At 34.6% G+C, this 13271-nt stretch overlaps 1 protein-coding gene across 1 annotated transcript in view; it reads left to right on the top strand.

Annotated features, from left to right (window-relative positions):
- LOC125860634 (callose synthase 10) overlaps positions 1-12424 on the top strand; it is a 56541-nt gene extending 44117 nt beyond the window's left edge. The window contains exons 36-51 of the mRNA XM_049540635.1: positions 480-599; positions 1096-1211; positions 1295-1378; positions 2968-3080; positions 3439-3491; positions 3567-3743; positions 7308-7355; positions 8033-8191; positions 8307-8420; positions 8501-8589; positions 8669-8827; positions 9444-9546; positions 9914-10033; positions 10867-10917; positions 11016-11198; positions 11749-12424. Coding sequence (XP_049396592.1) covers positions 480-599; positions 1096-1211; positions 1295-1378; positions 2968-3080; positions 3439-3491; positions 3567-3743; positions 7308-7355; positions 8033-8191; positions 8307-8420; positions 8501-8589; positions 8669-8827; positions 9444-9546; positions 9914-10033; positions 10867-10917; positions 11016-11198; positions 11749-11994 — 1935 coding nt within the window. The 3' untranslated portion in view covers positions 11995-12424. The remainder of the gene's footprint in view (positions 1-479; positions 600-1095; positions 1212-1294; positions 1379-2967; positions 3081-3438; positions 3492-3566; positions 3744-7307; positions 7356-8032; positions 8192-8306; positions 8421-8500; positions 8590-8668; positions 8828-9443; positions 9547-9913; positions 10034-10866; positions 10918-11015; positions 11199-11748) is intronic.
- The last annotated feature ends 847 nt before the right edge of the window (positions 12425-13271 follow it).

Below are 13271 nucleotides of genomic sequence, written 5' to 3'. Positions count from 1 at the left end.
CCCCCCAATTTTTTATTTTTTATTTTTTATTTTCAAAAACAAATAGTGCAATTAGGGTTTTTAATATAAGTGGGTGATATTTCTTTATCAAAAAAAAAAAAAAAAATCTTTATCAAAAATATAAGTGGGTGATATATGGGTATATATGGATTCTCACGTTTACCCATTTTGTCCATATTTGTATGAGCTTAAATATTTTGAAGTGCATATTTACCCATTTAAGAAAATATGAGTGATCCATTTAATTTAATATGGGCTAAATGGATTCATTTCACTTATGTGTGCTGAAATTGCCACCCCTTTTTTGGCCTGATAATCCGATGTTTTCTAAATCCTGATAAGCCATGCTGATTTGGGAATTGGGACTGGGCAAACACTTATTCTGGATATAGGATGTATTGGCAATAATCGTATTTGATGAACCACTTGGATGGAATTGGCTTTCTGTCGTTCTTTTCTAAAAGATTGTTTACATGCAGGAAATATATTCAGTTAAGCTTCCTGGAGATCCAAAACTTGGAGAAGGAAAACCAGAAAATCAGAACCATTCTATTATATTTACCCGTGGGGAAGCGATTCAAACCATTGATATGAATCAGGTAAGTAATTTTCCTTCTTAGTGCTTGTCTTATTAGGTAAATGTTGTTTTTTGTCCAGAATGAATATGATTAGCTTGCTCATCCCGAGTGCAATCAGGAATTCTTCATGCTTTTTCAATAAAAAGTGCATTTCTCTTAAATTATTGCTTTCACGACATCTTTGTCCTCGAAGATTTGCGTGTCTGTGTATTTATGTGAATTGTGATGAATATAATGCAAGTTTGGTATTTTTTATTTGGCGGTAAATTTGTATATTTTTGTAGTTCTAGTCTTGTCTTACCAGCAGAGACTCATTTTGGATGATATCTTTCATGGTTTATTCAAAGTCTACTTAATTCTGTAAAATTATTACTTCCTTTTCTCCTGGGATCTATTGTCGTGACGTTTAACTGTGAAGGGTAAATATAAATAAATAGAGGTTAAAAAAAATAAGTAGAGTTTCTTTTTCATTTCCTTTTCTTCTCAGCATAAATTTATTTGTCTCTCTCTAATGCAGGATAACTACCTTGAGGAAGCAATGAAAGTCAGAAATCTTCTGGAAGAATTCCATGGTAAACATGGGCTCCGACCACCCACTATTCTTGGTGTTAGGGAGCATGTTTTTACTGGAAGGTGAGTTTCTGTTGAATCTGGGATGAACTATCCTTCCTCCGATAATATTGTTAATCTACTTTATACTCATTTCAACTGTGCAGTGTCTCTTCGCTCGCTTGGTTTATGTCCAACCAGGAAACCAGTTTTGTCACCTTGGGCCAACGTGTTTTAGCAAAGCCTCTCAAGTTAGTATCTTTTGACCTAGGTTGATCTTGTTGTCTAAAATGGGATTACTTTAATAGAAATTCTCTCACTAGCGTCAAACATGTTTATTGTTGGTTGATTCAGAATCGGTTTTGGTCATTTCTAGTTTTTTCGTCTTTTCCTCGCATTTCATTATCTAATATCAATTCAGATTACCGTGAGTTGTTCATACATGGTGTGATGGTACTAATTTACAAATATAAATAGAAAGCTTTTGGAAATAGTGGCACCCATTGCTTCTCTACTTTTATGTTTTTTCTTTCAGATTTTATATGTATCTGTCTTATTAAGAGCACTCTCACGTTTCTCAGCCTTTGGGCTAAGATCAAGTATACTATATGTTTCTTTGATGTTAGTCTACCTAGATTACAATTTTGGGTCCTAACTGATTCCTTGAAACTGTTTTTTTTTGTACCAGTTGCCAATGTAGCAAGCTGACGTGGCTAATTTTAGGATCATAAATTTTTGTTTTTGTAGAAGTAGTTTTGCATCTTGGCTGCCGCCCCTGCCCCAACTTTTATTTCTTTTTTCCCCATTAAGGCTAGTAGTATCTGTTGTCTGTTGGGGTATGTGGCACACTGGCACTAGAGAAACTCCATCACATTTTAAAACATTAAGAGCATTTCCTATTTCGTTTTTAGAAATCTGGGCATTCCCTTTAGGGAACCGGGCACGTTAGATGTTTGAATTGATTTTATCCTTGTTTCAATGTTGGCAGCAGAAAACCAGCCTTTCCCACACTCTCTTCGGTCTCTTTGGTTTTTGCTCTTTCTTTATCAAAATCTGCAATGAAATAGTGACAGTTCATTGGCTACCTATCACAATCATATGTGCGTGGATGGGGTTGGTACATGGGAATTCAGGGACTAAACCTTGTTTCTGTGAAGTCATTCTTTTTATCTCCTCCTTATATACACATTTTCTTGATAAATAAACACACACATACAATATGTATATATCAGTGTGGCCTCTGTGATTTTTAATTTTTTTTGGGAGTTTGGTGGCTGTAGGATTGGCACGGTTTATCGTTTGCTATCCTTTCTCTTCAAATACGAAGAAGTGTTTGGGCATCTTTTCTTTCTCTCTTCCTTCTCCATTTAAAAAAAAATTATGTATGTGAAATAAAATTGGAAAAAGACCAAAACTCATGTACCAGTTGTGCAGCTGTTGCAAGGTGAAACGCATGCACTGGTTTTACAATTATTTGAACTGCCTAAATACATTAAGAAGCATGTGGCAAGAATCTCTGGTCTGTTCCCATTTCCTGTGTACGCCATTCTCTTATTAGTAATAAGCTGTTTTGTGTAAATAATTATCAAAATATAAATTTATTGTCTATAGGAAACGATCTCTCTACCTCACAAAGGTAGGGGTAAGGTCTGCGTACATCCTACATCCCACACCCCGAAACCCCACTTGTGGGACTACACTGGGTATGTTGTTGTATAAAGTATAAACTTATTGCTAAAAGTCAATCACTCTGCTCTCCATGAGTTACCTTCTCTTAAATAGAATTGCTTAGGTGAAAAAATTGGTCGGAAAAGTTTTTCATTTTAAAAGTGGCTTGCAGGGTTCGCATGCACTATGGACATCCTGATATCTTTGATCGGATCTTTCATATCACACGGGGTGGCATTAGTAAAGCATCACGTGTTATCAACATAAGTGAAGACATCTATGCCGGTAAGTTTGAGAGACTTGGTGTACTCATAGTAGCTCCTATTTTCCATCTTTCTCCAATTGCTTCCTTGCTAGTTCCCATTGTTTGGTGTATCTATAATCTGGACCACACGTAGTGATCGACTGATATTCTTCAGATCATGAAAACAAATAGAGCTACTTCACATGATAGTTCCTATTGTTATTTGGATAGAGGATGACTTTCCTTGATGTTCAGCCAATAGTCTCTTCGAATGGCAGTTTTTTTCTTTAAGCTGACAGTTCTACTTCTATGCCTTCAACTTTTATGGTTTTTTTTTTCTTTTTTCTGAAGTATATGATTTTCTAGCTTTGTATCTGTGGTTTCCACCGTTCTTTGCAGGTTTTAATTCCACTTTAAGGCAGGGTAATATTACCCACCATGAGTATATTCAGGTTGGTTTAGTTGCACTTGCTTGCATTGGATTAGATTTCTTTTTACTATCCTGAAGGCTGTGTTGATGAATGTAGGTTGGAAAGGGCAGAGATGTTGGTTTAAATCAAATAGCTTTATTTGAAGGCAAGGTAGCTGGTGGAAACGGAGAGCAGGTTCTGAGCAGGGATGTGTACAGAATTGGCCAACTTTTTGATTTCTTTAGGATGCTCTCGTTCTTCTTCACCACAGTTGGTTATTATGTTTGTACAATGGTATCATCTCTCTTGTTCCTTCTTCTATTAGTCCCTGTTTCCGAAATTACTTGATCTGTCCTTCTTTTGATGTCTCAGATTCTGTCCTGTTCCCAGAAGTGCCAATTTTCAGATTAATATAAATATCNCCCCCCCCCCCCCCCTGCACCGTAACATCTAAATGCATAAGCCATCACCTCTCTTCCGGTCATGCTAGTCTAAACTAATTTTTTTGTTTTCTCTATCAACAACATACTTGGGGCCTGTTTGGCATTGCTGTTGGGAGGCCAAAAGCACGTTTTTTTTAAGAAAAAAACACTCTTTTTGAAAAATCAAGTGTTTGGCAAACCCTCAAGCAGAAGCAGTTTTGCTGCTGTTGGGAAGAAGCTAAAAATTTCTGCTTCTTAAAAAAACAGAAGCAGAAAATTGTTTTTTTGAGGACTAAAATATCCCTTACATATTTACATATATCTCTTATTAATTAATTAACATATTTCATAAGTTTTGTTAAGGTTCATTCAAGAATTTTTATTTTTATTTTTATATGATAAACTTTTTTATTTTATTTATGTTTATATATTATTATTTATATTTGATATATTATGTTACGTATTATTAGAAATAGGTAATAATAATATTTAAATTTATTTTGCTTGATATTTTTAATTATATTTAACTCATCGTGTTAACATTATATTAATATTTTATTTATTTATTTATGTATAATATTTATTAATAATTTGAATATGTACATTTTAATTTGATTAAAATAAAAATTTAATAAAAGTTATGTATTAGATATTTAAAATAGTTTCTCTCTACAAAATAATATTAAAAGCACATTGATACTTGCCCTTTTTCATAATTTGACTCTCAAAAGCACTTTTTTTAAAAAGATAGCCAAACACAAATTGCTTATCAAAAGAATTTTTCAAATGAATTTGCCAAACACAAATTACTTTTTTTGAAAAGCACTTTTTAGAAAAGCTATTTTTAAAAAAGCACTTTTAGATATAAGCAGTTTTTAGCAGCAATGCCAAACAGACTCTTAGCCTTGGTGTAATCCCACAAGTGGGGTCTGAGGAGGTTAGCATGTGCACCGGCCTTACCCCCCACCCTAGTAGGTAGAGAGGCTGCTCAAACCTTTGCTGCCAAAGTTATATGGCTGACTGGGAGAAGGAAGGTTCACGTTATGGCTGCCCCATGGGATGTTCATTTGGAACTGTTTCCGATTGACTCAAGGAAAAATTGTCACAACCCAAAATTCCATTAGACCGTGAGATTATCCACCATCCCCGTAGATGAACCTCGTTCCTTTATTAACCATATAAAAAAATGTTGAAGTAATATGAAATAAACAATTAACTTTTATAGGTGCGGAACAAAAGAGTTAAAACCTAAATCAACCCCCAAGACTTGGTATTGGTACAAGAGCATCTATGAATACTACTCAAGCCTGAAAAATAAAAAACAACCGTCTAAAAGGAAATAAGACGAGAAAATATAAAGAGTCACTATCTAGTATCTAATGCTGCTAAAGAGTAAGCAGCTCACCTTCAACTCTAACAACCTTGAACGCAAGTACTTTCAAGTATTGCGAGTACATGGATTAGTCTGTGCATACAAAAAGGTGTAGCAACTAGCAAGTGTTGAGTGAGTACATGAAACACGTGTATTCAATAAGTTTTGATTACTGAACCTTCCTAGAAGCGATAACGAGATACAATCTTAAGAATTCCTTTTTCCACAAATATAAATTACCATAAAATAAATTATTACACAAAAAGTTTATAGAATCAAGGTCAACATAATTAAGCAATTAAAGCATATATTGTCTGCAACCAGATACACTATGGATGATATCATAGTATGCCTTAGATGTATCAAGTCAAATCAATATAACAGTCATCTCAACACCAAATCAATATGAAATGCAATGCATTGACCAAAAATGGGTATACACCTGCCTTTTCCGTCAAATAGTCGGGATCCATGGGAAACTCATTAGGTCCATATACTCGTTGGAACCATTATCCATCGGCATGACAACAATATGAATTTCACAATTAATACAATGGGCAATATCATTCAATAATTATCATGCAATAGTAAGAATGCTACGAATATGTATGAACAAATATAAATAACATGAGTTCATCGATTGAACCTATAACCAAGTATAATCAAGTTTACGAAATTCACAAGTATCAATAATTCAATCAAACCACAAGTCATGGAATACTATTAACCTATATTCTGTTTGATGTAAATTTTTCCATATCATAGAAGTACTCGCATAACTGCTCGTTATCTAATTTATGTGGGACCCCCCGTATTACCCATAGCCCTTGAATTAATTTAATACATCAAAACTAACACTTGAAAGTATCAGGAAATCTCTAGTTGCCTCAAATTGAAGCCCAAACGTCTACAAACTAGGGTAGAGCAACAGACATAAAACTGGTGCTATTGTGACCCTTCATAATGGTTCTGAACGGTCAAAATCTGTTCAAATATAGATTCCCCATAAGAATACAAATCCAATGACACTCATATTGCTATATTTATTTTCGGTTCGAAAATTGAGTCAAAAGTTACATTTGCAGTCAAAGGTTTGAGTGAAAAAGTGAACTTTGCTCAACAAGGCAGAGTTCCCTAACCACGACCACCAAAAGATTCTCCTCGATGGGAGGATTTAGAACACTTATAATCGTGTAATAAACTCAATGAAAAGTTTAGGATCATTACCTTGATACTTTGGATAAAAAATTCCAATATTTCTCTTCCTTTTTCTTCTCTTTTGCTCCCTTCCTTTTCTTTATCAGCGTTTCTTCTGTTTTTATTTTTGTTTGCTGTGTTTTGCTTCTGTTTAGCAGACCAGCACGTTGATTTCTTTTTCTGTATTATTAAATTGGGCATTTGCCTTTTCTCTTTTCTTTTTTATTTACTTCTATTTCATTATCAAATGACCCTTAAATTATTGGTTACTACATTCTCCCCACATAACATAACGTTCTTCTGGAACGTGGCCAAAACCTTTTGAAATGTCAAGACATAAACAGTTCACTATGCACGTCCCACTTGTACTCCCTAAATGAATTATCTTCTCCAAAACCCAGCTGATCGATCACCTTGGGATTCATGTCACCCATCCCTGCAAATCAATAATCACATATAAAAGCTACGGGAGGGTTAAAATGGGGAAAACTAGTAAAATTCACTAAGTTACTAGGGAGGGTCGTTATAAAACATTACAGCTTTCTTTTCCGATCAGTAACTTAATTTAATATTTGTTTTAGATGTCAGTCTAATGAACTATTGTGAGTCACTTTTTTCTATAAAAGATGGCGCAACGTCAGGTCATAATATGATAGTTGAAACAAAAATAGTACTACTTGAGTGCTCTGTTTCATTCTAACATCTTCACACATTCCAACAATTGCTTTAGGCACATTTCTCCTCTGAACTCCTATAAATGATCAGTCTAAACTATATAGTCCTACCCTCCAGGCTAGTTTTATATTTATGTATCTTTTTCCTGTTTGTCGACTGGCTTTTTCTCATAATATTTTTTCTTTATTGCAGATGACAGTCCTTACAGTGTATATTTTCTTATATGGACGAGCATATCTGGTAAAAAATGTTTCCAACATGTCTCTTTTTCTATTATTGTAATAGTCTCTATTGCTTGCAACTGTTGTATGTGTGTGGAGTGATGTACATGCACTTTCTTGCAATGTCAAACTAGATTAAACTTGCCTCTTGTTGCACTGTCCACTGATGCTTCTAACTTGATCTGTTGGGTCTATTAACATAAATAATGGTAAGGCCCATTTAGAGAAAGTAGATGAACTTACCAACTACTTATCACAAAAAAAGCGAGAAAAGTGCAACGTTGATCTTCAGCTTTTCTTCTTTATATTTTGAAGGATAAAAATCTTCACAAACATTGTTTGGTTTGGGATGTTGAGAACATTTATCTTTCTCTGGCGTCGCTGTCTGACACAGTTAAATATATTTCTAGGAGATCATAAACCTTACAAAGATATCCTTGAGAAAAAAGGATGGATAAAACTGCAGTATTCAATTGTATTCTATGGAAGGATGAGGAACTTTATACACATGTTTAGCTTTTAAACCATAACTGCAGCATTGTTAAGTTTCATAGTTCATCCAATTGTACCACATGTTTTGATCCTTCAAATGAGATGAGATGGTATTTGTCTACAGTTATTAGACGGTTGCTGACAGTTCTTGATTGGTCCTGCCTGCCATTATATAAATCTCATCAGTTCTCTTATTTCAAGCAGGCTTTCTCTGGACTTGATGAAGGAATATCGAGGAGAGCTAGATTTTTGGGTAACACTGCACTAAATGCCGCTTTGAATGCTCAATTTTTTGTTCAGATAGGAATTTTCACTGCAGTTCCCATGATTATGGGTTTCATTCTTGAACTTGGTTTGCTAAAGGTATGCATTGTATCTCATGTTATCATATAGATAATAATGGATTTTGTCATTTGTGTTTGCTTAAATTGGTGTTTCTAGTTATGTTGCTTTGCATTCACATGCACTAATTTTGCAGGCCGTCTTCAGCTTTATTACAATGCAGCTTCAATTTTGTTCCGTCTTCTTTACTTTTTCGCTTGGGACCAGGACTCACTATTTTGGGCGCACTATCCTCCACGGTGGTGCAAAGGTATGTGGGTCACATAAATTTCACTCTGAAGGAACTTATAATAGGCACCAGAATAACCCATCATGTTACTTATAAAACAGTACCGGGCAACTGGACGAGGTTTCGTTGTTCGTCACATCAAGTTTGCGGAGAACTATAGGCTTTATTCCAGAAGTCATTTTGTTAAAGCGTGAGTCCTAGATCCATTAATTTGATTTGTGGATTTTCTTCTGTTCCTAGAACTGTCATTGATACTATGTAATCCACAGGTTGGAAGTGGCTTTACTTCTTATAGTATACTTGGCTTATGGTTACACGAATGGAAGCACCACTTCTTTTATCTTACTAACTCTCAGCAGTTGGTTCCTTGTCATTTCATGGCTATTTGCTCCTTACATCTTCAATCCCTCTGGATTTGAGTGGCAAAAGTATGTTATTTCTCGTATTCACTGTTCTTTATGGAAATTTCTTTTGTATGATTGGCATTGCTCTCCACTGCATGCATTTTACACAATCACCAGTTTTACTGTACCATGTAATTTTCAAACTGCTTTCTGCCAAAAGAGCAGAGTTGAGAACGTTGATGAGATTTGGTACCATTATAGTTATACTCCCTTCCTACCATTTTGATTGAACCATTTAACTCTTTTCACATTTTGGTGAAGAAATTCTTAAATGATGTATTAAATTTGAGTTTGGTAAAGAGATGGTAAATCAAAATAAGATTAGTCACATCATATATTCAAAATAAGATAAAGTAGTTACATCATCTAGTATTGTAATTTGATTTTTTAGGATTGTTAAAAGTTTCACTTAAGGGAATAGTTCATTTCTAGGATGGACTATAATAGCAAGTAATCAAAGAAAATGGGATGAGGCAGTTGTGACCAATATGTAATTACACTAATTATCCTTTTAAATCATAGTTGTCATCATTTTTTCCTTATTCTTTTGTTCACATGTCATCCTCCGTCTGTGAGTTGTGATGCTGTTAGAGCTGCTGATAATTCCGTGATTCTCTCAATACTTGTCATGATTTTACAGGACCGTTGAGGACTTTGATGATTGGACCAACTGGCTTATGTACAAGGGTGGAGTAGGTGTCAAGGGAGACGACAGCTGGGAGTCCTGGTGGGATGAAGAACAGGTCGACTTATGTATCCTTTTAGTTGTAAATTTTGTAACATAAATTATACCTTCATGAGCTCTCTTTTCCTTGTCAATTGCATTCTGGCCAGTACTGTATCACCCACTTGTCTCCTCTTTTTGATGCAAACAGTTGGGACATTTTTAAATTGTGATATTCCTTTCCGTCGCCTTTTTCTGTACTCCCTCTGCCTAAAAATAAAATATGAGGAAGTTTTAGGCTACCAGATCATTCCTATGAGAAGAAAAAAGGATCTTCTCTAAAAGGATCTCCCTCTCCCCTCCAAAAGAAACTGAAAATGAAACGAAAAGTAAAAAAGGAAGTTCTGGAAATTGCTCTTTCTAACACCAAGTTTTTTATATTGCAGATTCATATCCAGACTTTGAGAGGACGGATACTAGAGACAATATTGAGTCTCAGATTTTTTCTCTTCCAGTACGGCATTGTTTATAAACTTCAGTTGACGGGAACGGACACTTCCCTTGCGGTATGTTTTCGCATTAGTTGCATACTAAGACAAACATTTAGTTCTCTGTGGAATGAACCAAATGGGCGTAAATGGTTGTTTTTTATGTGCGTACATGGTTGTTTTTCATGTTAATAAATTGAGTGGATAGCCTTGGAATAAAAAACACATACATAGTATACAATTTTTCTAATGCAAAACTTATGCTACTATGAACTTGTACATTTTCTCAGTGTGACAGATCTAAAGCTTGTGTGTGTGTTCTTGGGCATGCAATTAAAGCTTCCTGGATTACTTATGCTGCTGCTTCTCTCTTTTTTTTCATATTTGGGGCATAGAAAAAAAATTATTGGGTTATATGACTATTGGATTTGTATATAATGGGAGCTACTCTTGTTGGAATTTTCTTCTAAATTTAATTTTCTCTTCATCTATTATGTACATTTCACGAAAGATAGTGAAGACTAGAATATATTCTACTAATTCTTTATTCAGTTTGCAGATAGATAGGAATCATTTAAACAGATTTTGCTTTAACAGATTTAATAAATAATTAGGAGTTTGATATCAGTGAAAGAAGACGTAAGAACTGTCCAGTGAAACTATGTCTGCAAAAATGTTTCCAGCAGGGATACTGCTTTTGATTGATATATATGCGAGAAAACTTTAATACAGAATAATGCAGCATCCCTCTGGATTTGCAAATTTTTGAATTTTTAATAATGTTCTCAGATTTAGTGATGTTATGGTGTGTTACTTTATGTTTTGATGTTGAGTGCTACTGTATATTTCTGTGTTGTATTGATTATGTTCTCTTCTGAAGACAAACTAACCGAAACTCTTTGTACAACTAGATATATGGCTTTTCTTGGATTGTACTGGTGGGCGTTGTTATGATTTTCAAGGTATTCATCTGTCTGATGTTATTGGCTTACTTTATTGAGTCTTATGTAACTGCAATGCCCCAAACTTATCAATAATCTGTGAAACTATCAAATTGCAGATCTTTACTTTCAGCCCTAAAAAATCCACCAACTTCCAGCTCATGCTGCGATTTATTCAAGGAGTTACAGCTTTGGGACTTGTTGCAGCTCTTTGCCTTGTTGTGGCTCTTACTGAACTGTCTGTTGCCGATTTGTTTGCTAGTGTCCTCGCCTTTATTGCAACTGGTTGGGCTGTCCTTTGCGTAAGTCAGCTAGCTCCTGGGCTGCTTTCTAACATCTTTTTGTTGCTTCTACTTTCTGACAACTGTTTGCACAATTTACTGCATAGGGGATTCCTTGTTATCTTTATTTGCTTCTGTATGATATTAAAAATTATCTTCTTTAGTTACTGTTGGCATGTTGGAATAGTTTGTGTCAAATTTGTTATAGCATGGTTGAACTCATTTCTGCAATTGCAAATTCTTACCATCATCCTGTTGGAATGTAGTCTTTTTAAGTGTTTCCCCAGCGTATATATTTGCATATGTATGTCATGGAGGTATTTATTTCAGTTTTTGGCAGTTGCACCTCTTGTGAGTTCATACTGCAGACTTTGCACGACCTGGATCCCCCCTCACTCACTGTTTTATCTAAGTGTTGAGATCTTTCTATTTGCTAAAACATTTATATCCTAGAGAGGAAGTAACTAAAGATAAGTTTTATGCGACTGTTTTGTAGGATAATACATGAATATGTTTTATATTTATAGATCTGTTTTGTTCTTAAAGTTGCACATTGTAATTTTCCTTGCAGCTGGCAATCACATGGAAGAGAGTTGTGTGGAGTTTGGGTCTGTGGGAATCTGTGAAGGAATTTGCAAGAATGTATGATGCTGGGATGGGTATCATTATTTTTGCACCAGTGGCAATATTATCGTGGTTCCCATTTGTCTCTACCTTCCAGTCGCGGATACTCTTTAACCAAGCATTCAGTCGTGGTCTGGAGATCTCTCTCATTCTTGCTGGGAACAAAGCAAATGTTGAACCCTCAACATTTTAGTTCTTATAAAAAGGCCTATAACCATGTAGAATTTGTATAGTTTGCAAATTGGTAGATTGTATCATATGCCTGTTGTCTAATTATTTCATAGTTAGGGTACTCTGAGATTGCAAGTACATTAACTATTGTAGACATCATTTTGGCATCTCAAGTTCCATCTGTAGTTTCGATGTGACATTTTGACTATTTAGCCCTATAATGTGGTATACATGTAGATGGGGTGACCAAATTTATTTTGGTTGTATTTAGTATCATGGCAATTTTGCTCCTATATATTTTTGTATCTGTCGTTTCTTCACAGCTGTAATGATAGTTAATATTGCATTTTTGTCACACTGCCGATTCAGGAAAGGTGAATTAATTTTGTAATCCCTTGCTAATTGTATTTTAGCTTTATGGCTTTCTACAAGAAATCTTTGATTTTTCACAAGATTTGAAAAAAGTGTTTCTTCTATTCAAATTGTAGGTGGTTATAAAAACTGCGTCCTTTAGAACTTGTGAGAATCAACATCATCTCTAGTTTGTTGTTTTTCTTTTTTAATTTCCTATCCTGTGTTTGGAACCCCTATTAAATTTGGATAGTGGATTGGCCCATTCAGGAATGGCGCTTTGAATTTTCTCCATCTCTAGTGTTATTGTTACACATTCCAATTTTTCTAGTCAAATTATTACAGAAAAGCTTTGCGTAATATGATCATTGTTACTCATTCCAATTTTTCTAGTCAAATCATATAGAGAATCTTAGGTCTGCCTATGTGGCGCCACCACAAACAAGAATTTCCTTTTAATTTATTTATTTTCAAAACTGGCATTTCCTTTTCATGAAAAGTTGCGACTTTTATGAAAAGTTGTGACTTTTATAAAAGTTGTGACTTTAATGAAGAGTTGCGACTTTTATGATTAGTGGTGACTTTTATGAAAGGTTGTGTCCTTTACGAAGGGTTGCAACTTTTCCATATAGTTATAACATTTTCGTTAAGGCACAATAAACATTTGTTCACACTATCCTTTGTTTTCTATAAATAGAGGGATTTCTTCTCATTTTAAAACAACGAAAATTCTGAACCACCTCTTCTTCTTCTTTTTCACAATTAAATATTTGTGTACTTTGCTCATGTTGAGTGGCTCACTGACACCATTGCTTATGTTACATATCCTGATATGTATTTATACAATAATTAATTTATGCTTATGTTATTAAGGATAAATGATAAGATGTAATAATTTTCATTTTCCTTTACATTATTAATGTTTGTTACTACGTATTCTTATATGTA

The sequence above is a fragment of the Solanum stenotomum genome, chromosome 3 (assembly GCF_019186545.1).
Source record: "Solanum stenotomum isolate F172 chromosome 3, ASM1918654v1, whole genome shotgun sequence".
Taxonomy (NCBI): domain Eukaryota; kingdom Viridiplantae; phylum Streptophyta; class Magnoliopsida; order Solanales; family Solanaceae; genus Solanum; species Solanum stenotomum.
This window is presented reverse-complemented; position numbering and strand designations above follow the sequence as displayed.